The sequence below is a fragment of the Ranitomeya variabilis genome, chromosome 1, assembly GCF_051348905.1.
Source record: "Ranitomeya variabilis isolate aRanVar5 chromosome 1, aRanVar5.hap1, whole genome shotgun sequence".
NCBI classification, from domain to species: Eukaryota; Metazoa; Chordata; class Amphibia; order Anura; family Dendrobatidae; genus Ranitomeya; species Ranitomeya variabilis.
The window spans coordinates 151,501,217-151,527,768 of NC_135232.1; the positions used below are offsets into that span (position 1 = coordinate 151,501,217).

At 42.9% G+C, this 26,552-nt stretch overlaps 1 protein-coding gene across 9 annotated transcripts in view; it reads left to right on the forward strand.

Annotated features, from left to right (window-relative positions):
* PPIP5K2 (diphosphoinositol pentakisphosphate kinase 2) overlaps window positions 1-26,552 on the forward strand; it is a 132,001-nt gene that overhangs the window by 102,804 nt on the left and 2,645 nt on the right. For 3 of the 9 annotated variants that reach the window (XM_077289823.1, XM_077289859.1, XM_077289832.1), the window contains 5 exons: window positions 5,234-5,300; window positions 21,349-21,468; window positions 22,000-22,062; window positions 22,794-22,937; window positions 26,347-26,475. In XM_077289823.1, the coding sequence (XP_077145938.1) occupies window positions 5,234-5,300; window positions 21,349-21,468; window positions 22,000-22,062; window positions 22,794-22,937; window positions 26,347-26,475 (523 nt within the window). The remainder of the gene's footprint in view (window positions 1-5,233; window positions 5,301-21,348; window positions 21,469-21,999; window positions 22,063-22,793; window positions 22,938-26,346; window positions 26,476-26,552) is intronic. The other 6 variants (XM_077289840.1, XM_077289897.1, XM_077289850.1 and 3 more) reach the window with 3 other exon arrangements.

The window sequence follows — 26,552 nt, forward strand, 5'->3', positions numbered from 1 at the left end:
CTTAGTGGCTGGACGTTTTGTCCTATTTTTTTTTTTTGACAATCTTCCCTCCAACCTGGCCTCATCCCCTAAAGTGGAGCCTCTAGACGTGAAACCTCTCAATAACAGGTACAAGTTTGGCTTCACACTTCAGAATAGAGTGCCTGCTCTCGTTGATCTATGTAGCCCAACGAGTTTCTCTCAGTAGACATCCAGGACCCTTGTTTTCACAATCCCATTTTTCTCTCACACCCAAGGTACATCTGCTTCACAGATTCTGGGTTTCTCGTTTTCAGTTTGTTGCTCTCCCTTTCAGCCTGTCCACAGTTCCCTAGGTATTCACGAAAGTTATGGCAGTGGTCATGGCCCTTCCGTTTGCCAAAGGTGTTACTATCAATCCCTATCTGGACAACATCCTCTTCAAGGATTTTTCTCAGTCCAAGAACTTGGAATGTCTGCAGATAAAACTTTATTTCGGCTGCATCATCAATAGACCAAAGTCCTCTCTGATCCTGTCTCGGTGCCTTCTCTTCCTAGAGATGTTATTTGACACCATCGCAGAAAGAGTATTCCTTTGGGAAGACCAGAAGGTGTCTCTCCAGTTCAGTCACTGAGGCACATTTCTCCACTCTCTCCATTCCTGCATGAGAGTCTTGGGTAAGATGATAGCCTCCACAAAGGTCATTTCCTTAACCTAGTTTCATACAAGCTCACTTAAGGGACAAGTAAAAAGAGCTTTCCACCGATGGGTTGCACCCTCAGTTTCGGTGTACCTGACTTTCCTTGTTCCTGTGAGATCTCAACCTAATTCTAGAGGCTCTGCAATCTCCCCTTTTAAGCCTTTCAAATAAGTCTCAATGCGGTTGTTCTCTTGGAAAGTAGCCTTCCTTATTGCCACATATATGAGAAGGGTTTCGGAAATGGCTGGTGTCTTTTGTGCCCATCACTCTTTCTTGTTTTCCATAAGGATAAAGTGTGTGTTCTCTCTCTTACCCAAGGTAGCTTTCTCATTTTTACCTCAATGAAGAGAGAGATCAGAGAGATCCTAGAGAGATCCTCCTCCCATTATTGTTGTTTTTCCCTGGCTCAACCCACAGAGAAACTGCTCCACAACTTCAACTTGCTCAGAGCCATCAGTCTCGGTTTGTCACTGCTCTCAATTTGAATTTGTTGCACTCCCTTTAATTTGTTCAAATGACTTATTTGTCATCATGGAGGGTTCTTGCAGTGGCTTGCCTGTAAGGCAGCTATTATCACTGGATGCGATCTACCATTGCAGAACCCTATCGGGTCCTCATAACTGTCCCTACTCGGGAAATGTACACAGGTTTTTATGCAAACCAGTTCCTGGTCACCCAGACAGACCGTTCTGTCATGACCATCCTAGACCTGAAACTTCTCAATAATAGGTACAAGTTTGGCTTCACACTTCAGAATGGAGTGCATGCCCTCGTTGACAGCATCTATAGAACCCTGGAAGTTTTTTGGGTTTTTTTGCTCAATAGACATCCAGGACCCTTGTCTTCACAATCCCACTTTTCTCTCACACCCGAGGTACATCAGCTTCACAGTCTGTGTCATCCGTTTTCAGTTTGTCGCTCTCCCTTTCAGCATGGCCACGGTTCCCTGGGTATTCCCAAAGGTATCCTATTCGTATTCCATGCGGTTGTTGTGTTCTATTTCCATAGTTTACTTAAGTTTTTCTTCCCTCAGCCTTGTGTCTTAGAATTCTCCTACTGCTTTTTTACTAGCAATTGTTTACTGGGTTCTAGTAAATGGGTTGTAGCCTGCGCAGGCAAACCCAACATTTCAGCCCTCTGGTGGCCGCAACCAACACTCATGGGTTTTGAGTCAAGCAATTAAAATCACAAAAAAGTGATTTCATGGAGGGAATAAAAAAATCCGCTTTTCAATTAAAAAAAAAACCGCTGATTGGCTTAGCTGTCCTTTAAGACTATAATATAGCATCAGGTAAAATTTAATTGTTTGATAAAATATATTTTACTGGTAACTATGATGCTATTAAACCAGTGGGGGTCAAAAAAGAAATTAAAGTGTTCGCAATAATACATTATTTGCTTGATGTTAACCAAGAGTTTCATTTCAATACTAATCCCTTCTTGGTCACTAGTACCTAATGTACAGCATTTCTTCCATTAAAATGCACCCAAAAATCCACAACAGGTCAGATGGGACTGTTCCCTCATCAAGAAAGTGGCTGTATATTTTTAAGTAGTACCGGTATATGGGCAGTAAAAATTTGAGTAGTAAGTTTTCAGTCCTATGACATTGTACCTGGTGTTACACATTTGCATTATTTAACTTTTTTTTTTTTTCTTTTTGCCTTTAATTTAGGCAACACCCATATCACCATTGTAAGAAGTATGCCTCCTTTACACTTAAAGGGGTTGTCCACTACTAGGACAACCCCTTCTTGATCTAAACGTTTGGGGCCGATAAAACAAAAAAGCCAATAATCCCCTCGCTTGTCAGCGCCTTTCTAGCGGTGTCAGCACTCGCAGTCCCGGGGCTCTCGCGCGGTTATTGTGACACGTGACCCCGGCGCCCAATCAGCACTGGCGTCCCTATTCCCGCTTTTGGATGTTTTGAATATGAAGAGGAAGTCGGGGCTGCAGCTGATCTGACTTCCTCTTCACGTTCAAAATGTCCAAAAGCGGGAATAGTGATGCCAGAGCTGATTGGGCACTGGGGTCACGTGTCACAACAACCACACGAGAGCCCCGAGACCGCAAGTGCCGACATCCCTGGAATGGTGGCAGCACTGGAGGCGAGTATAGCTCCTTACTTGGCAATTCCCACATTGATTTTTAGCTCACTTTTGCAATCCAATCCTTTAAAGGGGTGTTCCCGTGAAGAGTATTTATTATCCACAGAATAGATGAGAAATAATTGATCCCTAAGACCCCAATCAATCACTAGTATGAGTTTCCTGAGTGCCCTGTTGGAATGGATTAAGTAGTCAAACAAAAAGCCTTTAGCTATAGCACCAATCACGTGCCTGTACATCACCATAATCACACATGCTCAGACGCTGTGCCCGTGCACTTTCTTTGGGATTCTGGGGGTGATTGATAACTAGACTCCTATTGTAAGTGCTGAAACGAGTGGAGCCTCATTTTCTGGAAGTCTAACCCTTTACATGCGTAGTCACTGCATTTCCCCCTCACATTGATGGCACGTGTGGTATGATGACCAGAGGCCTACCGATGACCTCAATGGCTGTCAGCCACAGAAGCATATTACCGCTAGGCAAACATTTACAAAACTGAACATGAGGTTCTTAGTTTAATATTCTGGTCACACTTCATGAAGCCCACTGCCACGTCACGGCCAACCCCTCAGTGAGTCCTTAACTTATTATCGCCTTAAAGGTGCGGCACTGTGCGCCAACCACCACCAGCAGAGCAAGCAACCTAGGCCCTCACAGCACCTATGCTGCAGGGCTGAGATTCCCCCATGACTTCAGGCCACACAACACTGCAGCACCAGTGGCCACCACACAGCACCAACACCATGTGAAAGTAGAAGAACCTCACCTTCCACAATCTCACAGACTATGAAATGAGAGAAATAGCAGAACCCCTGTTGCAGTCTCCTGCTAATTTAAAATGCCTTTGACAAACTGGAGAAATGCTGGTACATGTAAAAAAAAGAGGGAACATAACATGCTATATGCTGAACTATAGAAAAGACATGGACCCCACATTCTAGAATAGTACATTGATCTAATGCGGCTAGGGAAAAATTAGCAAAAGGGAACATGAGGCTCTTGGTTTAACATACTGATCAGACTGTATGAACCCCTTCTGCCACATCACGGTGAACTTCAGTGGGCCCTAACTTGTTGTAGCCTACTTTAGGCATTTTATCCAAAAATGTATGTTCAAGTCACCTAGTGGGACTAATGAATGTAAAAAAAAGTAATTTATTGAAAAAAGAAACAAAAAAAAATTATATATATATATATATATATATATATATATATATATATATATATATATATATATATATATATATATATTCATAAATAGAGATATATCATTATTTTTTTTACGTTAAAACATTGTAAATAAATTTAAATTGATTTACAAATACAGAAACAAAAAACATGAAAATGTGTGAATTGACAAGCAAGTTAAAACCTATGTACACACCGGAAGGTGCACTAGACTAAGCTGAAGGTGACAGAACCATATAAGTGTAATATAAGTATGTATACTATTAAATAGCATGTTACAAAAGTAAGCAAGTCATTGAAACAATTAGCCACCTAAAGTAGAATGAACTAGTGACCTAGAAGTTACATTGACCGTAACTTATGTGCAATATCACATTGTAATAAACACAGAAGTAAAACAAAACACATTTTTTGGCTTTTTGAAAAGAACATCAAAAAGCAAAAAAATCACTGTGTCCTTGAGGCCCAATATTGTCACTTGTTGTCCCACCCAGCATCCATTCACCCATGGATACAGCCAGCATTGGTGGAGTCCTCATTTCTGTGTCCATTGTCTAACAGTCTGGAGCTCTTTTTTTTTTTGGGGGGGGGGGGGTCAGTGCTGATTTCTATTTTCAGAAAAGTTGTTCGTGTCTGATCAAGGAGAACTAAGGCACTGATTAGTGGGGACTGGCGGTGTAATGTGCATTGCTGGGCTGACTTGTGCTGCCGTATAGTGCATGACGGTTGTGCAATGTGACTGAATGACTGAGCCGTTCACATCACTGTAAATTGCCAATTCTAATGGAAGAGGTTCTGTGAAATATGGTTGATTCCTTTGTTTCAGGAGCCGGGTATATGCTTTACATTGGGTGCAGCCTGTAACCTATTCCTCCTCCTGTAGGCCTCATGCATGGATTCTCGTGGCTTGTGTGTTGGTGTCGCTGAGCTGCTCGCTTCCAGCTTTTCTTTTTATTTCTTTCCGTACAGGATATGTTCTTGAATTGAACGCATTGTTTGCAATGTGACGTCTCTCCAGTTATTTGCTTTATTTCTCTTCATCTGTAATTTTTGTGTCTGATGATACTGATGGCTTGCTATGCATCACTCCATGACCACAGGTCCTGTGTGAAGTGGACTTTTCTTAGAAGGGAACGGAGTTGCATGACGATGTTCTGTTCCACTAACGTGCATCATGCATCAAGTTGTGTTATTAACATTACCTGTCTGAGCCGGGTCGCCCGACATCGGCACTTTGATCAGATGTCTAACCCAAGACCAAACCTCTCTTTCCAGGTACTATCGGATAATAACAGCCACCTAAGAGCAGCCCGACTCCTGGAGCAGAAGCACAGCGGTTTAGGTAAGTATACTTTCTTTCTGTTGGATCCGATCACGTTGGGACAATGCTAACAGGCTGAGCTGCCAGTAACTTTGTTTTTTAACCTCCTGCTTAATTTATAAGCGCATCCAAGCATGGCAGCGGCAGGCGTCACTTATTACATGGCTGCGCTTTTTGACAACCAAACAATGATGCTATTCATTTTTAGAAAAAATATTCTTCAACATCACAAAATACAAGTAATATGTTCGTATATGGGGGAAATAAAACCCACAAACGAGGGTCACCAGTTGCATCTCTTGTGTGCTATAAAGCCATGTGGGACAACCAGGATGGCATTGTGTGTAACCCTGTAGTCTGTGCCCTGATTATTACAAGGTACTAAAGCAATTTGCTTATTTGTGCCACCTTCTGAATTTAAAAAAAAAGTATATATGTAAAATGACAGCGTTCCTAAAGCATTGTCCTCGTTTCTGTCTCTCATCCACATATTGGTGTGTTTGTTCCTGTTCATTCAAAGGTGTTGTATATGTTAATTGCAAATCCATTATAATTATCACTTGGTAATAACCCCGAAATGAAATATTCATAAACTTCTCGCATGTTCTGAATGGGCACCTCACCGCATGCTTGCGATAAGAACTCACATATGGGGGGTGCATTAGGTTAACATGGGTATTAGACACAGGTTTCTGTTGATACTCCATCAAATGGGCGTAGGATGGAAGAAGCTGAGCTCAGTTATATGTAGTTTTCTATTGATAGAAACTAGTTTACATGCTGCAAGGATGGAGAAAGCCTGTGAGTCCTGCTCTGCCTGCGGACATAGTGATTGACAGCCTGCATACACACAGTTAATCACTCTGCATAGGTGGTAGAAGGAAGACACTTACAGTGCCTTGCGAAAGTTTTCGGCCCCCTGGAACTTTTCAACCTTTTCCCACATATCATGCTTCAAACATAAAGATACCAAATGTAAATGTTTGATGAAGAATCAACAAGTGAAACACAATTGTGAAGTTGAACAAAATTTATCGTTTATTTTAAATTTTTGTGGAAATTCAAAAACTGAAAAGTGGGGCGTGCAATATTATTCGGCCCCTTTAACTTAATACTGTGTTGCACCACCTTTTGCTGCGATTACAGCTTGGGGTATGTCTCTGTCCATTTTGTACATCGAGAGACTGAAATTCTTGCCCATTCTTCCTTGGCAAACAGCTCGAGCTCAGTGAGGTTTGATGGAGATCATTTGTTAACAAGTTTTTAGCTCTTTCCACAGATTCTCGATTGGATTGAGGTCTGGACTTTGACTTGGCCATTCTAACACCTGGATACGTTTATTTGTGAACCATTCCATTGTAGATTGTGCTTCATGTTTGGGATCATTGTCTTGCTGGAAGACAAATCTCTGTCCCAGTCTCAGGTCTTTTGCAGACTCAAACAGGCTTTCTTCAAGAATGGTCCTGTATTTGGCTTCATCCATCTTCCCATCAATTTTAACCATCTTCCCTGTCCCTGCTGAAGAAAAGCAGGCCCAAACCATGATACTGCCACCACCATGTTTGACAGTGGGGATGGTGTGTTCAGGGTGATGAGCTGTGTTGCCTTTACGCCAAACATATCGTTTGGCATTGTTGCCAAAAAGTTTGATTTTGGTTTCATCTAACCAGAGCACCTTCTTCCACATGTTGGTGTGTCTCCCAGGTGGCTTGTTGCAAACTTTAGACTACACTTTTTATGGATATCTTTTAGAAATGTCTTTCTTCTTGCCACTCTTCCATAAAGGCCAGATTTGTGCAGTGTACAACTGATTGTTGTCCTATGGACAGACTGTCCCACCTCAGCTGTAGATTTCTGCAGTTCATCCAGAGTGATCATGGGCCTCTTGGCTGCATCTCTGATCAGTCGTCTTCTTGTTTGAGATGAAAGTTTAGAGGGACGGCCGGGTCTTGGTAGATTTGCAGTGGTATGATACTCCTTCCATTTCAATATGATCGCTTGCACAGTGCTCCATGGGATGTTCAAAGTTTTGGAAATCATTTTGAATCCAAATCCGGCTTTAAACTTCTCCACAACAGTATCACGGACCTGCCTGTTGTGTTCCTTGGTCTTCATGATGCTCTCTGTGCTTCAAACAGAACCCTGAGACTTATCACAGAGCAGGTGCATTTATACGGAGACATGATTACACACAGGTGGATTATATATATCATCATTAGGCATTTAGGACAACATTGGATCATTCAGAGATCCACAATGAACTTCTGGAGTGAGTTTTGCTGCACTGAAAGTAAAGGGACCGAATAATATTGCACGTCCCACTTTTCAGTTTTTGAATTCCCACAAAAATGTAAAATAACCAATAAATTTCATTCAACTTCACAATCGTGCTCCACTTGTTGGTTCTTCACCAAAAATTTACATTTGGTATCTTTATGTTTGAAGCATGATATGTGGGAAAAGGTTGAAAAGTTCCAGGGGGCTGAATACTTTCGCAAGGCACTGTATGCATCTTCTATCTATGAAATCATAGAAAACTATTAGTGATGAGCGAAAAGCTGGGATAAGGTGTTATCCGAGCATGTTCGTGTGCTAACCAAGGGTCTTCGGCGTGCTCAAATAATGTTTGAATCCCTGCACCTTCATGTCTTGTGGCTGCTCGACAGCCGTAACACATGCAGGGTTTTCCTGTTTGTTAGGCATATATTATTTGAGCATGCTGAAGATGCTCGGTTCGCACACAAGAATGCGCAAATAACCTTATCCTACCACGTTCGCTCATCACTAAAAACTATGTAGACCTGAGTGCCCCATTTTCCCCTCTGTGCTGACATTTGACAGAAAAGCTTAGGAGAAATTATTAAGTCGCACTGATTGGTCAGCATCAGAGTGTGCAGGGACACCACCCCAACTGGTAACATCCAGTTGTCAATTCATACATTTCGTTGAGACATTACCGCTGTACTTTGCATAGTACTGGGGTGCACTATAAAGGAAAGCATTCAGGTCCTATTTAATCTATACATATGTCCTTCCACTTTTCTGACACCCCCTCCCCATTATGTTTTCTTCTTATTATATGCTGACCCATCTGTAGACTCTTGTTTTATGTGTGATGTCCTCTTCTACTTAGTAAGAATATAGAATAAAATGAAGAGACGATGTTCCCTTTTTAAATGTTCATCTCGTCAACCTCCTGTAATCTATTCCAGACGTCAGGTCCAGACTTGTATGTGTTTACAGGGTGTTTGATTCTTCCCATATTCTATGACCCCTTTTCCCTTTCCTTTCTTCCATGTCCCCTTTTCCCCTTCCCTTCTTCCATGTCTTCTTATGTTCTGCCCTTCCCTTCTTCCATGTCCTCTTTTGCCCTTCACTTCTTCCATGTCCCCTTTTGCCCTTCCCTTCTTCCATGTCCCCTTTTCCCCTTCCCCCTCTTCCATGTCCCCTTTTCCCCTTCCCTTCTTCCATGTCTTCTTATGTTCTGCCCTTCCCTTCTTCCATGTCCTCTTTTGCCCTTCACTTCTTCCATGTCCTCTTTTGCCCTTCACTTCTTCCATGTCCCCTTTTGCCCTTCCCTTCTTCCATGTCCCCTTTTCCCCTTCCCCCTCTTCCATGTCCCCTTTTCCCCTTCCCTTCTTCCATGTCCCCATTTCCCCTTCCCTTCTTGCATGTCCCCTTTTGCCCTTCCCTTCTTGCATGTCCCCATTTCCCCTTCCCTTCTTCCATGTCCCCTTTTGCCCTTCCCTTCTTCCATGTCCCCTTTTGCCCTTCCCTTCTTCCATGTCCCCTTTTGCCTTTCCCTTCTTCCATGCCCCCTTTTCCCTTTCCCCCTCTTCCATGTACCCTTTTGCTCTTCCCTTCTTCCATGTCCCCATTTCCCCTTCCCTTCTTCCATGCCCCCTTTTCCCTTCCCGTCATCCATGTCCCCTTTTCCCCTTCCCGTCATCCATGCCCCCTTTTCCTCTTCCCCTCGTCCATGTCCCCTTTTTCCCTTCCCTTCCATGTCCCCTTTTTCCCTTCCATGTCCCCTTTTTCCCTTCCCTTCTTCCATGTCCCCTTTTCCCTTTCCCCCTCTTCCATATACCCTTTTGCCCTTCCCTTCTTCCATGTCCCCTTTTCCCCTTCCCCTCGTCCATGTCCCCATTTCCCCTGCCTTTCTTCCATGTATGCTTTTAAGTAAAATTGAAATTAAACATTTACAGAGAAGCAAGCGGCCATAGGCATCAAGTTAAAAGGATTCTCAGACTATTAAATCCTATTATGCTATGAGAATTTCTAAGACTGTATTCACACTGAGTTTTTACACTCTTCGTGATTTTTGGGAAGTTTCTGCTCCAAAATTTCAGGGATAAAAAATCAGATGCACACACCTAGTTTGTGTACATGGCATCTTTTTCAGGCGGATTCTATTTGGACCTACCTTAAAAGAAAAAATAAATTAATTAATAATTATAGCAATGAAGAAATGACTTTCTGTGCTTTTGTGCAGTCTATTTCAACTTCATTTAGCTCTTCAGGCTTCTATAGCGGTTATAAGACGTGAACGGGCCATTCTTCTGGCGGCTTTCCACTATTAATACATATTTGAAAACAAAATGGTGATGGCAAAGCCGCTGCAAAAGACGTCACAAGAGAAAGGTTCTTCACTGAAATCATCACTGGCGTATTCCTAAAGCAACCGGTCCACCAACATCTAAAAGATGCCATGTGCACACACCGTACAGCAAGTCAAAAGTGACACTGTACAACATGTTGAAGTGGCTTCTATGCAGTCAGTGGTGTAGGGTAGCAGTACGTGCCTGGCCACCTCTCCAGTGTGAACCGGGAACTGAATCATGTACATTTTTTGGCCCATGGAGTTTACAAAACGTGATTTTGTAGATAAAATGCAATAACACCATAACCCGAATGTGAATTTTGGTAGACAAGCCCGGGCTTAGGGAGTTCCCTTTATATAATAGAGATATACTGAAGAATTGTACTCACTCTGTGTTAATTGTGATGACCCCTTTTAGGTTAGTCTCACCCCTTCTTCATCCATATTCCTACTGTACCATTTCCATCATCTGTCAGTTTGGATTGTCTTCTACTTTTTGGGCACATTTAGCCCTTGTCACATTTCTAAAGACTTGGCTCTGTCCGATTCTGTGCCACCTTCTGTATCTCTATATAGTGATCTCTGGACTTTTCACCATTTCTGTCCTCTTTCTATATTTTGGTTTTATTTCAGTCATTTGTTGGAGCAGTGCAGCCAACAAGCATCTACCGATCTGTTGATAGATCTTTGAACCTTGTGTTGGCTCTCGCACACCCCACTATTGGGCTTTGTTAGGTTTCCCAGATTATTTTTTCTTATTTTATAATTTGAAGTTACTGACATACTGTATCCGTTCTGTATATCCTATATAAAGGCCATTCACTTATTACTTGTGTCTGGTGTGTAGAGCACTTTTCCTGCTTTTTAGATGACTGAGGAAGTCTGCATATTTTGCAAGCTTCCTGCAGGTATTTGTTGCAGACTTAAGGTACCGTCACACTCAGCGACCCTGCGGCGATATAGACAACGAGCCGACCTAAACTAGATCGCTGGAGCGTCGCTGTTTAGGTCACTGTAGAGACGTCAAATACAGCAACTCCAGAACGATGCAGGAGCGATCCAGTGACGTAACGGCGACTCACTTCTCGTTCTCGCTGGTTGTTAGCTCCATGTCAAACAGCCGGAGTGTACCGACTGGCTAGAAGGAGACGCTGCGACGCCCCCTATGCTCGTTGCTGGCGTCGTTGCTTTTGATGTCAAACATGAAGATACACGCCGACCTGGCGGCGAAATAAAGTTCTGGACTTCTAGCTCCAACCAGCGATGGCACAGCGGGATCCAGATCGCTGCTGCGTGTCAAACACAACGAGATCCAGGACGCTGCAACGTCACGGATTGTTGTCGTTCTCTTTGCAAAGTTGCTGAGTGTGACGGTACCTTTAAAGCTAAGGGTCTGTTTATAAGGACTAGACTTCTGCCGATGGTCAGGCAGAACCCAGTAAACTATGCACACCAAGTGATCTGTAATAGATTGTTCAGTGCACACAGGCTGCCATTGTTCTCAGCAGTGTAAGTCCTGTTTACACAGGACAATGCCCCTCTGAGAATGATGACCTTTTGCTCTGTGCAAACGATCATTTCACCCAATAAGAGAGCATGTTAGTTCATTGGATGAAGAGCAGCAGGGTATGTGCACACGTCCGGATTTCTTGCAGAAATTTCCTGAAGAAAACCGGAAATTTTCTGCAAGAAATCCGCATATTTTTTTTTTTGTGTTTTTTTTCCGTTTTTTTTCGCGTTTTTTTAGCATTCTGCGAGCGTAATTAGCTTGCAGAATGCTAAAGTTTTCCAAGCGATCTGTAGCATCGCTTGGAAAACTGACTGACAAGTTGGTCACACTTGTCAAACATACTGTTTGACAAGTGTGACCAACTTTTTACTATAGATGCTGCTTATGCAGCATCTATAGTAAAAGATAGAATGTTTAAAAATAATAAAAAACATAAAAAAATGGTTATACTCACCCTCTGCAGACAGCCGATCTCAGCGGCGTCCGTTCCTATAGATGCCGGTGTGGTTCAGGACCTTCGATGACGTCGCGGCTTGTGATTAGTCGCGTGAGTCACATGAGCGGTCACGCGACTAATCACAAGACAGCGACGTCATCACAGGTCCTGAACCACACCGGCATCTATAGGAACGGAAGAGAAAGCATGCACCGGAGAGGCTGGAACACTTCGGGGGCCATCAGAGGGTGAGTATATCACTATTTTTTATTTTAATTCTTTTTTTTTTACCAATTATATGGTGCCCAGTCCGTGGAGGAGAGTCTCCTCTCCTCCACCCTGGGTACCAACCGCACATAATCTGCTTACTTCCCGCATGGTGGGCATAGCCCTGTGCGGGAAGTAAGCAGATCAATGCATTCCTAGGTGTGCGGAATCCCCGCAATTCCGCATTTTTAATGAACATGTTGCTTTTTTTTCCGCTATGCGATTTTTTCGCGGAAAAAAATGCAACATTTGCACAAAAAATGCGGAATACCCTGTAAATAATAGGAGGCATATGTTAGCGTTTTTTTTCGCGTTTTTATAGCGAAAAAACCGCGAAAAATCCTGAACGTGTGCACACGGCCTCACGCATCAGGTATTCTAGAATATGTATGTAGTTAATTTATGAAGATTTAAGAATAATGCAATGAATAAACAGGACTTTCCGGGTAAAATATATACATTATCACCGAAGCGGTGTTTAAATCCCACGCCAATATCACTGATTGGTCACGCCCGGCAGGCCGAGACCAATCAGCGCAGCGAGGTTTAATTCTCGAGCCAATATCGTTGATTGGTCGTGGCCGGTCACGACCAATCAGTCAGCAAAGCGTGGTTCAAATCCCGTGCCAACTCGCGGCCGGACTGCGCCTGTCACTGATTGGTCGCGGGCAGCTGACGAGACCAATCAGCGACTGGATTTCCGTTAGACAAACAGACACAATTAGACGATTATATAGTAGATACCCGATGCGTTAGAATCGTGCCACCATCTAGTATTCATATAAACATTGGTGCTTACATTTATGTTTTAACCCATTGGACACACTGCCATTGTTTTTCTCCTGTCTTTATTTTAAGAGTCAAAACTTTTAGTCATCTATCGCTGTATGACGACTTGTTTTCTACAGGATGACTTATAATTTTCAAAGACACCATTAATTTTACCATATGATAAACTTAAAAACAGGGAAAATTTTTATTCTCTCTCTTACACACTGTCCTCCATGTTATTCTCTCCCTCACAGACTGTTCTCCATGTTATTCTCTCCCTCAGACTGTTCTCCATGTTATTCTCGCCCTCACACTGTCCTCAATGTTATTCTCGCCCTCACAGACTGTCCTCCATGTTATTCTCTCCCTCACACTGTTCTCCATGTTATTCTCTCCCTCACAGACTGTTCTCCATGTTGTTCTCTCCCTCAGACTGTTCTCCATGTTATTCTCTCCCTCAGACTGTTCTCCATGTTATTCTCTCCCTCAGACTGTTCTCCATGTTATTCTCTCTCTCACAGACTGTTCTCCATGTTATTCTCTACCTCACAGACTGTCCTTCATGGTATTCTCGCCCTCAGACTGTCCTCCATGTTATTCTGTCCCTCACACACTGTCCTCCATGTTATTCTCTCCCTCACACACTGTCCTCCATGTTATTCTCTCCCTCACACCCTGTCCTCCATGTTATTCTCGCCCTCAGACTGTCCTCCATGTTATTCTCGCCCTCAAACTGTCCTCCATGTTATTCTCGCCCTCAAAGACTGTCCTCCATGTTATTCTCTCCCTCACACCTCACAGACTGTCCTCCATGTTATTCTCGCCCTCACAGACTGTCCTCCATGTTATTCTCGCCCTCACACTGTCCTCCGTGTTATTCTCTCCCTCACACTGTCCTCCATGTTATTCTCTCCCTCACACACTGTCCTCCATGTTATGCTCTCCCTCACACACTGTCCTCCGTGTTATTCTCTCCCTTACACACTGTCCTCTGTTATACTCTCCCTCACACACTGTCCTCTGTTATACTCTCCCTCACATACTGTCCTCCGTGTTATACTCTCACTCACACACTGTCCTCCATGTTATTCTCTCCCTCACAGACTGTCCTCCTTGTTATTCTCTCCCTCACAGACTGTCCTCCTTGTTATTCTCTCCCTCACACACTGTCCTCCATGTTATTCTCTCCCTCACAGACTGTCCATTCCAGAATGCTATAGATAAGCCCCTGATGCTGGTGGGCTTAGCTCACCTTCGATTTTGGGGGTGACAGGTTCCCTTTAAGCCAAACATCCAGCTCCGACTACTCAATTTCCATGACACAGACTCCGACTCCACCAAAACGGGCTCCGACCTCCACAGCCCTGATAATAAGGTCCATCTTTATTGTAGTTTTCTTTTTATTTTGAATGGAAATATATTCTACATGTACGTTTTTTTCCTTTAAAAAAAAAAAGAGACAAAAATGAAACCCGACTGTCCCCTTTCCAGTCAGCAGGGCCTTTCTGCTTCAGTTTGCATTCGTTCTGGAACACATCCCTTCCGTACCAATTCTGTTTCTCTGGTCCTAAAACAAAACAGAAAAGGAACTCAAAGGCTGGTAACATCATGTACCACAGGTAAAATATGCAGCCACTACTCACTGAGCCAGGTGGGAGCACTAGTGGACCACTAGTTTTCTGCTCCTTTTACTAGCCGCTGTTTATTATAACTATGCTGAAATGCAATCTTAGGTGCTTCACCTTCCGAAAAGACTGAACAACATTTTGAGTCAATAAGATTTACAGAAAAACCTTGACCTTCATATTGGAGAGTAGTAAGGTGTAGAAACGAATGAAGAGCTGCCAAGAACCGAGAGCAACGTGAATGATTCTTCCTCTATTGTGGGGAAAGTGAGATGTGTGCCCGTGGAAATCAATGATGGCAAAGCCTAGAAGCCACACATGCAGCTAATCTTCATATTTTTGTAAGATTTCCTTTTTCTCTTTGAATGACGGTGTGTGCCATAACTGTAATACTGACCTTCTGCCCCATCCATCTGTAGTGATGGCCATTCCTTAATGTTGGGTTGGGACGCATCTTCTAGTAGGCAGTGTGTGCCCGCGTGGTCTCCTACTGCCACTGTTGGGTCATTGACTATCTGCCATGTGGGATGCGGGGAGCTCGCGGCTTCTTTTTTTACCTGTCATCGGTCGCCAGTCTCTGTAGGGATTAAGCATTATATAAATCGATTTAGTTCCAAATGAAATGTATTCCATTGTGTGTAGAAGCGGGCAGACGTGTGTCCTTCGCGTCGCTGGCACTTAGCGCGCTAATTGTTGGATTGTACCTACTGTGGCAGCTTAGATTTCTCCTAACTTTACAAGAAGGGCTTGGTCACTTGTTGCGTTTTTATTCCCCCTGCGTTTTTTTTAAGACTAAAAACCGCTGCAGTTTACATTACCAGCAAAATGAATGAGATCTCTGAAATCTTATGCACTCTGCTTGTTTTTTTCTGAAGGATTTGAACCATTAGTGCATTTTTCTCTAATCTGCAGCATGTGAGTCGTTTCAGTATTTTTTATTTAGTCAAATGAATGGGAAAAAATGCATCAAAAGTGAGTGTCAAATTGAGCATATTGCACACAGCGTTTTTCCTACCAATACTCCTCTTGTGCACATACCCTGACGTTGGGTGTTAATAAGAAAACACATGTAGGGGAGAGTTTAGACCTCTACAACATTCCCCTTTTAGGACTTCTGAATATCGGTATACATCCATTCTATACAGCTGTTTTGTCATTTCTTCTCTGTTGGTTAGTCCATTTGTTCCCGATCTCTCCCCAGGTCCTCCACCTTCCTGTGTGGTGCATACCGTACCACTGATTTGCCCAGTCTTCCATTACAAAATACCTTTTTTTACCAGCTAAAAATATCTCCTAAAGTGCCAAATCCGCCACTTTGTTTTACTTCCCTCTCCACAATTTGTACTTTCCTGGTAGCTGGTCACTCTAGAATATGTCTCCCTGCAGACCCTCATTCCCAGAAAAAAGAAAGGAGGAAACATTCTCATTCTGGCAAGTGTAAGACCAGAAGTCACTATGGGAGCTCTCTGCTACGAGGTAAGGAGTCTAGTGGTGGTCCGCCCTCCCTGCGGGGGCACAGTAGAGTAGCCTTGCACCCACAACTGGCCTTGCTCCAGAGTGCTCACGTGCGGGGTCCTCCTTGGTATTTAGCCAGCTGTTACTGCTGCGGTAGGCTTGGGGTTTGGATTATAACCTGCATTAGATACATTTTCACTCCTTTCTCCATTAATTTGCTAATTTGAGGATCCAGAGGTATCAGTAAAGATCTAGAAATGCTTTAGATTTAGCTCATGCACTTTATGCTGGCAGAAATTTTCTAATATTTATATAATCTAGATTTACGTGTGTACCTAGATGTATATATTATGCAATATTTATTGTATGAAGGACTCCCAGCAAATATCCAGGCTTTCCCAGATGTTGCTTTTTGGATTTTGTTACTGTTGCAGAGGTGAGAAAACGTGATAATTTTTGCTGCCCTGATGATAATTCCATCACCTGTGCAATACTAAGGAAATCCTGAAAACCTGATCTGTAAGGGGGTTGTTGGAACGGACGTTTGGGTAACACTGGTCTCATCTCTTCTCAATATGTGATGTAGTGTAGATGCATTTACATATTTTCCTATCACCCACTTTCCTGGTTTCTAGTACCTTTTATGGTGGTCTTCTGTCGGCCCACATGGGTACTTCAGGTCCACACACACAACCCTATATAATTCAGGAAAACCCTGGAAATCTACATAAGGCTACGTTCACATTTGCGTTGTTGGGCGCAGCGTCGTCGACGCGACCAACAACGCATGTACACAACGCAGCGTTTTGCGACGCATGCGTTGTCATAAGATCCTACAGATCGGGAATTTCGGCGCAGGGAAAACGCTACAAGTAGCGTCCCCTGCGCCCTGTCTTGTGCGTCTATATGACGCATGCGTCGTAAAACGCAGTACAACGCATACCGGCGCATGTCCATGCGCCCCCCATGTTAAAGATAGGGACGCATGCGTCGGTATGCGTCAACGACGCTGCGCCCAACAACGCAAGTGTGAACGTAGCCTAACATTACAGACATAGTTAGAAAGGATTAGGGGACACATTTTTTGCTGGCAGTGCTTCTTTAAAGGGAATCTGTCATCATGTTTTTGCTATTCCATGATGTTGGAGCAAATACCCGGATTCCAGCAATGTATCACTTATTGGGCTGCTTGGTTCAGTTTTGATAACATTTCTGTTTTATCTGCAGTGAATAGCAGTTCTCTGAATGCTAAGCTCTGTATATCCCCACCTACACCACTAATTGGCTGCTTTCTGTGTACACTGCATTGGCAGAAAGCGGACAATCCATGGTGAGGGTAGGGTTATGCGGCGCTGATGAATATGCAGGAACCTATGGTAGCAAGTTTACTAGTCATCTACTGGTGTTCTGTTGATAAAACTGTGATTTCATCAAAACTACAGCAAACAGCACAGTGATACATCGCTGCAATTAGGGTCTCTGCCACTATATCATGCTGCTCTCAGATTAGGTGGCAATATTCTGGTGACAGATTCATTTTAACTAGTGCTGCTTGGTTACTGAATGGGACATGCATTTCTGAAACATTCACGTAGTACTTAATTTGCAATATAGAGTAGACAAACTTCGTTTTACTCCAATTTCCTGTAATTTTTGTCACATTGGAAAGGGAAGTTGTCGTGTCCCCAAGTGTTTTAACCTGCAGATATGGGGTTAATCTGCAGGTTAATGGCGTTCTAAAGCCATGTTGCAGCTGAACTGAAAGTCATAGAGATGCGGCTGACGTGGCTTTAGTCGCCGCTTAGTTCACAGTGAGCAGGAGCTGTGACAACGCCTCTGCACTTGATGGCCGCCGGGTTTGTAATGATGCACTGCTGAGCTGGCTGTCAGTCAGTGCCGGGGCGTGGTTACAGCCACCAGTCACTGAAGCCGCACCTCTATGACTGAAAGCCAAAGTCTACCGGGAGGAATAAAGTTGATTTCCTCCCAACAACCAGCTTTTCAGTGCCGTAGCTGCACGTCTTAAGAATGCTATTAACCTGCAGATTAACCCCATATCAGATGGTTGTGTTTTTTTGACTGGTTTCTTTTTAAGTGCTTTGGAGCAGATTTCTTGGCAGATTCTGAAGACTGATTTCATATGTGCCGCTGAACAGTATATTTTAGGAGGGGACTGTATTTCATCTCCTCTTCTATCTGAAAAGTGCTGCATCCAGTCACACCCTTTGCTGTACTGTATGCTTGTATACCCTATACCAGTGTTCCCCCAACTCCAGTCCTCAAGAGCCACCAACAGGTCATGTTTTGAGGATTTCCTTAGTATTGCACAGTTGATAATTGCATCACCTGGACAAGCAAGCATTCAATCACCTGTGCAATACTAAAGAAAATCTCAAAACATGACCTGTTGGTGGCTCTTGAGGACCGGACTTGGGGAACACTGCCCTATACTATGCTCATCTACACATTGTGGAACTGATTGTTTAACTTATTTTTCATTCCAAGCTCTACTGATTAAAATGCAATTTGTTCATGGTACCACCACTTTAACATCAGATTAGTGGCAGTCCATAACTGGGCACCACAATTGATCAACTGTTTTCAGCTCCAATGGCCACTAGATGTAAATGGAGGCAAATAACACAGCTATGTTTACTGTGTAGTGGCCTTTATCTGGTACTGCAGCTCAACTTCCTGGTATCTTCAGTATTAGATCAGATAGACAGGGTGGACTGCAGTGTGAGCAGCCTCTTCTTAGCTAAGCACCCATGGTATCTTCACTATCAGATCAGAAACACTGTGGACAGCAATGTGAGCAGCCTCTTAGCTTCAGTACTCCCAGTATTGGATCAGATGGACAGGGTGGACAGCTGTGTGAGAGCAGCCTCTTCTAATACTGGAGATACCAGGAGTGCTGAAGCTGAGATCAGATGGACAGGGTGGACAGCAGTGTGAGCAGTCTCTTCTCAGCTTCAGCGCTCCCGGTATCTCCAGTATTAGATCAGATAGGGTGGACTGCAGTGTGAGCAGCCTCTTCTTAGTTTAAATACCATAAGTGCTTTGCTAAGAGGCTGCTCACACTGCAGTCCACCCTGACTATCTGATCTAATACTGGAGATACCGGAAGTGCTGAAGCTGAGAAGAGGCTGCTCTCACACAGCTGTCCACCCTGTACATCTGATCTAATACTGGGAGTGCTGAAGCTGAGAAGAGGCTGCTGACATTGCTGTCCACAGTGTTTCTGATCTGATAGTTTAGATACCATAGGTGCTTAGCTTTCAGATCAGAAACACTGTGGACAGCAATGTGAGCAGCCTCTTCTCCGCTTCAGCACTACTAGTATCTCCAGTATTAGATCAGATGGACTGGGTTGACAGCAGTGTGAGCAGCCTCTTCTTAGCCTAAGCATCCATGTCATCCTCACTATCAGATCAGAAACACTGTTGTCAGTAGTGTGAGCAGCCTCTTCTCAGCTTCAACACTCCCAGTATCTCCAGTATTAGATCAGATGGAGAGAGTGGACAGCGGTGTGAGCAGTCTCTTCTTACCTCAGCACTCCTGGTATCTCCAGTATTAGATCAGATGGACTGGGTGGACAGCAGTGTGAGCAGCCTCTTCTCAGCTTCAGCACTCCTGGTATCTCCAGTATTAGATCAGATGGACTGGGTGGACAGCAGTGTGAGCAGCCTCTTCTTACCTCAGCACTCCTGGTATCTTCAGTATTAGATCAGATGGACTGGGTGGACAGCAGTGTGAGCAGCCTCTTCTTACCTCAGCACTCCTGGTATCTCCAGTATTAGATCAGATGGACTGGGTGGACAGCAGTGTGAGCAGCCTCTTCTCAGCTTCAGCACTCCTGGTATCTCCAGTATTAGATCAGATGGACTGGGTGGACAGCAGTGTGAGCAGCCTCTTCTTACCTCAGCACTCCTGGTATCTTCAGTATTAGATCAGATGGACTAGGTGGACAGCAGTGTGAGCAGTCTCTTCTTACCTCAGCACTCCTGGTATCTCCAGTATTAGATCAGATGGACTAGGTGGACAGCAGTGTGAGCAGTCTCTTCTTACCTCAGCACTCCTGGTATCTCCAGTATTAGATCAGATGGACTAGGTGGACAGCAGTGTGAGCAGTCTCTTCTTACCTCAGCACTCCTGGTATCTCCAGTATTAGATCAGATGGACAGGGTGGACAGCTGTGTGAGCAGCCTCTTCTCAGCTTCAGCACTCCTGGTATCTTCAGTATTAGATCAGATGGACTGGGTGGATAGCAGTGTGAGCAGCCTCTTCTTTCCTAAGCACTCCTGGTATCTCCAGTATTAGATCAGATGGACAGGGTGGACAGCTGTGTGAGCAGCCTCTTCTCCGCTTCAGCACTCCTGGTATCTCCAGTATTGGGTCAGAATAATCTAAGAACACCTCATCCTACATGTGATGGGAGGTGTTAGAGCTTTCTACTGCACATGCTCACCGGCACCTATTTATATTCTATGGCAATAACTGTGTAACATGACGTTCATTTTTATGTGCTATATTTATTAGCTCTATAGACAAAACAAACGTGGTTGCAGATTAAAGGAATTCAGGAATTTATTTATAATGACACTTTGATTTATTTTTTCTATTTCTAGAGAACCTCTTTAAGTATGGCCACAGCAGTAAATAATTTGACAGTTTTAAAAATGTAATGAGGCCTCCAATCCCTCTGCACTACTTTTATTTTTTTTCCTTAAGCATAATGGCCCCTGATTCATCATTTGCATTTTTGTCGCTTATAATTTTTTTTTGTCTTGTATTCGCTGACAGCTAATTGTGCCAACTTCATCGAAATGGCATTCACGGTTCATAAATTTTGCCGGGAAAAAAAGGGCATTATTCTTGTCACTTATCCTATTTGCGACCTTTTGAGCCAAAATTTGAACCTTGTCAAAATGTTGCAAAAGATTCGACTTGTTGAATTAGGTGCAGAAAATCCCTTGGGATGGGGGAGGGCGTAAGCTAAATTTTCTACTTTTTAAAAGAAAAAAAGTCGCACTTGAAAAGGCGATCACATATGAAATGGACTTAAAAAAAAGAATAATGAATTGGGTTTTTTTTTTTTTTTAAAAAAAGCACAAAACTGGACCAAAAACAGGTGCAAAGACCATAATGAATTGGAGCCAATGTGTGTTCAAGTATAAAGAAAAATGAAATTACCCCCCCCAAAAAAAATGATGATAAAAAAAAAATGATGTTGGTGAGCAGAAGATGGCACAGGATACTTTACGGAGGATGCTTGTTCTATTGTATCTGTAACAATGCCCGTTCTTGTGGTGTTTGGTGCTAGATGAGCTCTTTATTGCATGTTGCATGCATCACTTGTGAATGGAGGTACACTAGGTTGCTGTATTTTCTCTAACTCTCACTAGGGTCTCACTGCGCGGGTCTCTTTAGTACTACTGTGCTGGGGGCCTCTTCAAGTGCACCTAACCTACTGGACTATGCTCGTGCTCATCGTAAAAAGCTGACTACTTCTGGCTGCATAGATGGTATGTGCAAATACACACACGCACGCACGCACGCACGCACACACGCGCGCACTGGTTTTGTGCATAGGCAGTGCCTCTGAACGGAGGACAGCCCGCACTTTTTTTTTAAATTATTATTTGTTCTTTTATTTTATTTTTGTATTAATTTTCCCCCAATAGTGTATCTGGCAAAGATAGAAAAACTAATTACATCTTTTATAACAAAACTTCCATCATCAATTTTGTAAGCTTTCTTTTAGGTACCAATTTTTCTTCTTTTTTTTTTATATTTACAAAACCTGTAAAGAATTGATTTAATTTTTGTCCTGACTCCTATTTAAAAGGCTAAAACGGAAGTAGCCAGCTTTCCTGTGGAAACAAGGTTTCCTCTAATAGACCAAGTGTCTTTGCTGTGGTGGCACTGCATGCTGCTGGATTTTAACAAGTTCCAACTCACGGGGGAGTCTCTTCTTCTCTCCTTCCTATTTCTTTTCTTTTTCTTTTTATTTGGTAGCTTTTATGAATTTCAGGTGCTCTTTTTCTCTTTCTTAGACGCCACACGCAGCTCTGCTGTTAAAAGGTTTTCTATCTCATTTGCTCGACACCCAACCAATGGTATGTTTTGTTAATTTAAATGATACCCCCATAATTCATTTTTTTTTTCCTTACATTTGGTTTCCAAATATAGGATGCGAGTTCCACTTTTCTTCTTTGTCCATCAGCGCATGGGCTTTAACATTTCACAAAAATTTTGTCTCAAGTAGCAAGCTTCTTTTTGTCATTTTTTTTCTATGGCTAAATGTAATTTTTCAGCTGCCAAAAATACATTAAACATCGGCATCAATACAATGATCTAAATTATAATTGACTAATGTCAAAGGTTTTTTTTTTCCTTTTACACTGTGTAATGTTATTTTACACTGTTTTTGTTCCATGGGGCTATTATGTTTGTTTGGACTCTGTTATCCACACGAAGGTTAGTCCTCTCTCTGATATGTAAAAAAACAGAGATATCGATAAATTCACTGTGGTTCCTCCACGTGATTTTTTTTTAAATTATTATTATTATGCTTTATGGGGATGTATTTTCTTGTGTTTTTGATGCAAATTTTAGTTTTGGCAGATGCACAGGTAAGTATCTTGCAATGGTTAGTTTTGTACTGAATGACTTAGGATAGGCTTTGACTTGTTTTACGTAAATGTTGTACACTGTGTTGTCTTTACTAGAGGTGATGGCACTGAGCTTATTTTATTTTTAATGGTTTAATGTTTTCTGAAAAAAATTTTTTTTACACATACAGATGTAAATGTAACTCTTTAGACATATTTCCATGTTTGTCTTACAGGATTTGAGCTATACTCCATGGTGCCTTCTATATGCCCCTTAGAGACTCTTCACAACTCCTTGTCTCTAAAGCAAGTGGACGAATTCCTGGCTGCCATTGCAGCACCTTCAAGTGAATGTTTTTTGGATACCCCAACATCTCCTTGTAGGGTTTTTTATATATATATTTTTTATACTTGTTATATGAGTTTTAAGTTTTATATATATCGGTGATAACTTCTTTTCAAAGAACCCATTTAATGCTTTCTACAATGCCAATCTTGCATCAGCTATTGACACAGTCACCCCTGTCAAGCATAGCAGAGTGCGACAAATCAATAGACAACCCTGGCACAATAACGTCACTAAAAAGCTTTGGCAAGTATCCAGAATTGCAGAACGGCTTTGGAAGAAAACGCATTCCCAAGATGATCTCACTGCACTCAAACAAGCAACACTTGCATTCAAATCAGCTCTCACCTCTGCTAAACGCTATTTTACATCCCTCGTATCTTCTTTATCCCACAACCCCAAACAGTTGTTCAACACTTTTAACGCCCTCCTCCACCCACCACTGCCCCCTCTGAGTTCCCTAATCCTTGCTGAGGACTTTGCCACGCACTTCAAAAATAAGATAGACCAAACAAGGCAAGTCTTTGTTGTCAAAGCACCACAACCCCTTTGTATACCAGACCAATGCTCTAACCCCATAACTTCTCTCTCCAAAATCACTGAAGGGGAGCTTGCTCATCTTCTCTCCAAATCACACCTCACCACTTGTGCGCTTGACCCCATCCCACCTCCTCCCCAACATCACCACCACACTAATCCCATCCCTAACCCATCTCTTCAACCTAACTAACTTCTGGTACCTTCCCCTCTGCTTTCAAACATGCCACAATCACACCTATCCTCAAAAAGCCATCCCTTTACCCAAGCGCTATGTCCAGCTATTGCCCCATATCTTTGCTCCCATTTGATTCCAAACTCCTTGAGCAGCACGTCCATGCTGAACTTTCCTCTCACTTTGCATCTAACTCTCTTTGACAACCTACAATCTGGCTTCTGTCCCTACCATTCCACTGAGACTGACCTGACCAAAATTACGAACGACTTACTTACAGCAAAAGCTAACAGATAGTTCTCTATACTCCTCTTTCTAGACCTGTTCTCTGCCTTCGACACAGTTGACCACTGCCTCCTACTACACATCCTCTCTTCCTTTGGTGTAAAAGACCTTGCCCTATCTTGGATCTCCTCATACCTTACCAACCGCACATTTAGCGTTTCCTACTCCCATACTACCTCTTCATCTCGCCACCTCTCTGTTGGTGTCCCTAAAGGCTCTGTCCTAGGGCCCTTACTCTTCTAAATCTATACACTCGGCCTGGGAAAACTTATAAGGTCCTGTGGCTTCCAGTACCATCTATATGCTGATGACACTCAGATCTACCTCTCTGGCCGGCCGAGATGTCACCTCTCTGCTCTCCAGAATCCCGGAGTGTCTATCAGCCATATCCTCCTTCTTCTCCTCTCGCTGCCTCAAGCTCAATGTGGACAAATCTGAACTAATTATCTTTCCTCCATCTCGCATATCTTCCCTACCTGATCTATCTATCAAAATAAATGAAATCACACTTTCCCCTGTCCCCAAAATCTGCTACCTTGGAGTAACCCTTGACTCTGCCCTGTCCTTCAAACCACACATCCAAGCTTTCGCCACCTCCTGTCGCCTCCAGCTCAAAAATACTTCCAGAATCCGTCCTTTCCTCAACCCTCACTCAACCAAAATGCTTGTGCATGCCCTATTCATCTCCCGCCTTGACTACTGCAACATCCTCCTCTGTGGCCTACCTTCTAACACTCTCGCACCCCTCCAGTCCGTCCTTAACTCTGCTTCCTGACTAATCTCTCTCCTTGCTACACTCCTGCTTCCCCTCTTTGCAAATCCCAAATTGGCCATCAAAACTATATGTGTAAAAATAGTTTGTGAGGTTTTAAATGCTTTTGCTTACATGCTTTTTCTATACTGACGTGTTTTATTACACATTTAGTAGATTTTCATTTATAGTTTTGATCTGGCTGCAGTGTAAGCGGAGTTTAAGCTAGCAGACATGACTTTTTATTCACAACCTGCACAGATATAAATATATTTAACAAGGTATGTCTTTTACAAGGAAGACCATTACATGACCTGAGGAACTGTATTGATTTCATCTTGCACATTAGTACAGTTTTGGCCAAAAGTATTGACACCCCTGCAATTCTGTCAGATAATACTCAGTTTCTTCCTGAAAATGATTGCAATCGCAAATACTTAGGTATTATTATCTTCATTTAATTTGTCTTAAATGAAAAAACAGAAAAGAGAATGAAGCAAAAAGCCAAACATTGATCATTTCACACAAAACTCCAAAAATGGGCCAGAGAAAAGTATTGGCACCCTCAGCCTAATACTTGGTTGCACAACCTTTAGCCAAAATAACTGCGACCAACCGCTTCCGGTAACCATCAATGAGTTTCTTACAATGCTCTGCTGGAATTTTAGACCATTCTTCTTTGGCAAACTGCTCCAGGTCCCTGATATTTGAAGGGTGCCTTCTCCAAACTGCCATTTTTAGATCTCTCCACAGGTGTTCTATGGGATTCAGGTCTGGACTCATTGCTGGCCACCTTAGAAGTCTCCAGTGCTTTCTCTGGCAAACTCCAGCCTGGCTTTTTTACGTCTCGGGGTAAGAAGTGGGGTCTTCCTGGGTCTCCTACCATACAGTCCCTTTTCATTCAGACGCCGACGGATAGTACGGGTTGACACTGTTGTACCCACGGACTGCAGGGCAGCTTGAACTTGTTTGGATGTTAGTCGAGGTTCTTTATCCAACATCCGCACAATCTTGCGTTGAAATCTCTTGTCAATTTTTCTTTTCCGTCCACATCTAGGGAGGTTAGCCACAGTGCCATGGGCTTTAAACTTCTTGATGACACTGCGCACGGTAGACACAGGAACATTCAGGTCTTTGGAGATGGACTTGTATCCTTGAGATTGCTCATGCTTCCTCACAATTTGGTTTCTCAAGTCCTCAGACAGTTCTTTGGTCTTCTTTCTTTTCTCCATGCTCAATGTGGTACACACAAGGACACAGGACAGAGGTTGAGTCAACTTTAATCCATGTCAACTGGCTGCAAGTGTGATTTAGTTATTGCCAACACCTATTAGGTGCCACACGTAAGTTACAGGTGCTGTTAATTACACAAATTAGAGAAGCATCACATGATTTTTCGAACAGTGCCAATACTTTTGTCCACCCCCTTTTTTTATGTTTGGTGTGGAATTATATCCAATTTGGCTTTAGGACAATTCTTCTTGTGTTTTTTCATTTAAGACCAATTAAATGAAGATGATAATACCAAAGAATTTGTATTTGCAATCATTTTCAGGAAGAAACTGAGTATTATCTGACAATTGCTGGGGTGTCAATACTTTTGGCCACAACTGTAGTTGGTCAGTTTGTACAAAGTAATTTACCTTTAAAAGATTATTTACTACATGTTCAGCATATTCTTCTCATTCCATGTAGGTACTCCTGGATTTCACAGTCATGCTGGTGGCAGGAAAACCTCTTTGAACACATATACTCCTACTAAAATACTTCCAACACCATGGCTTCTCGGTGCTCATGGTGCCATATCAGACCCTGTTGCTACACGTGAGTAGAATGACAGAAGGCGATGGTCAAATGAGCAGAAACTAGGATATTTGTGAACTGATAATTTGGACTCTCGG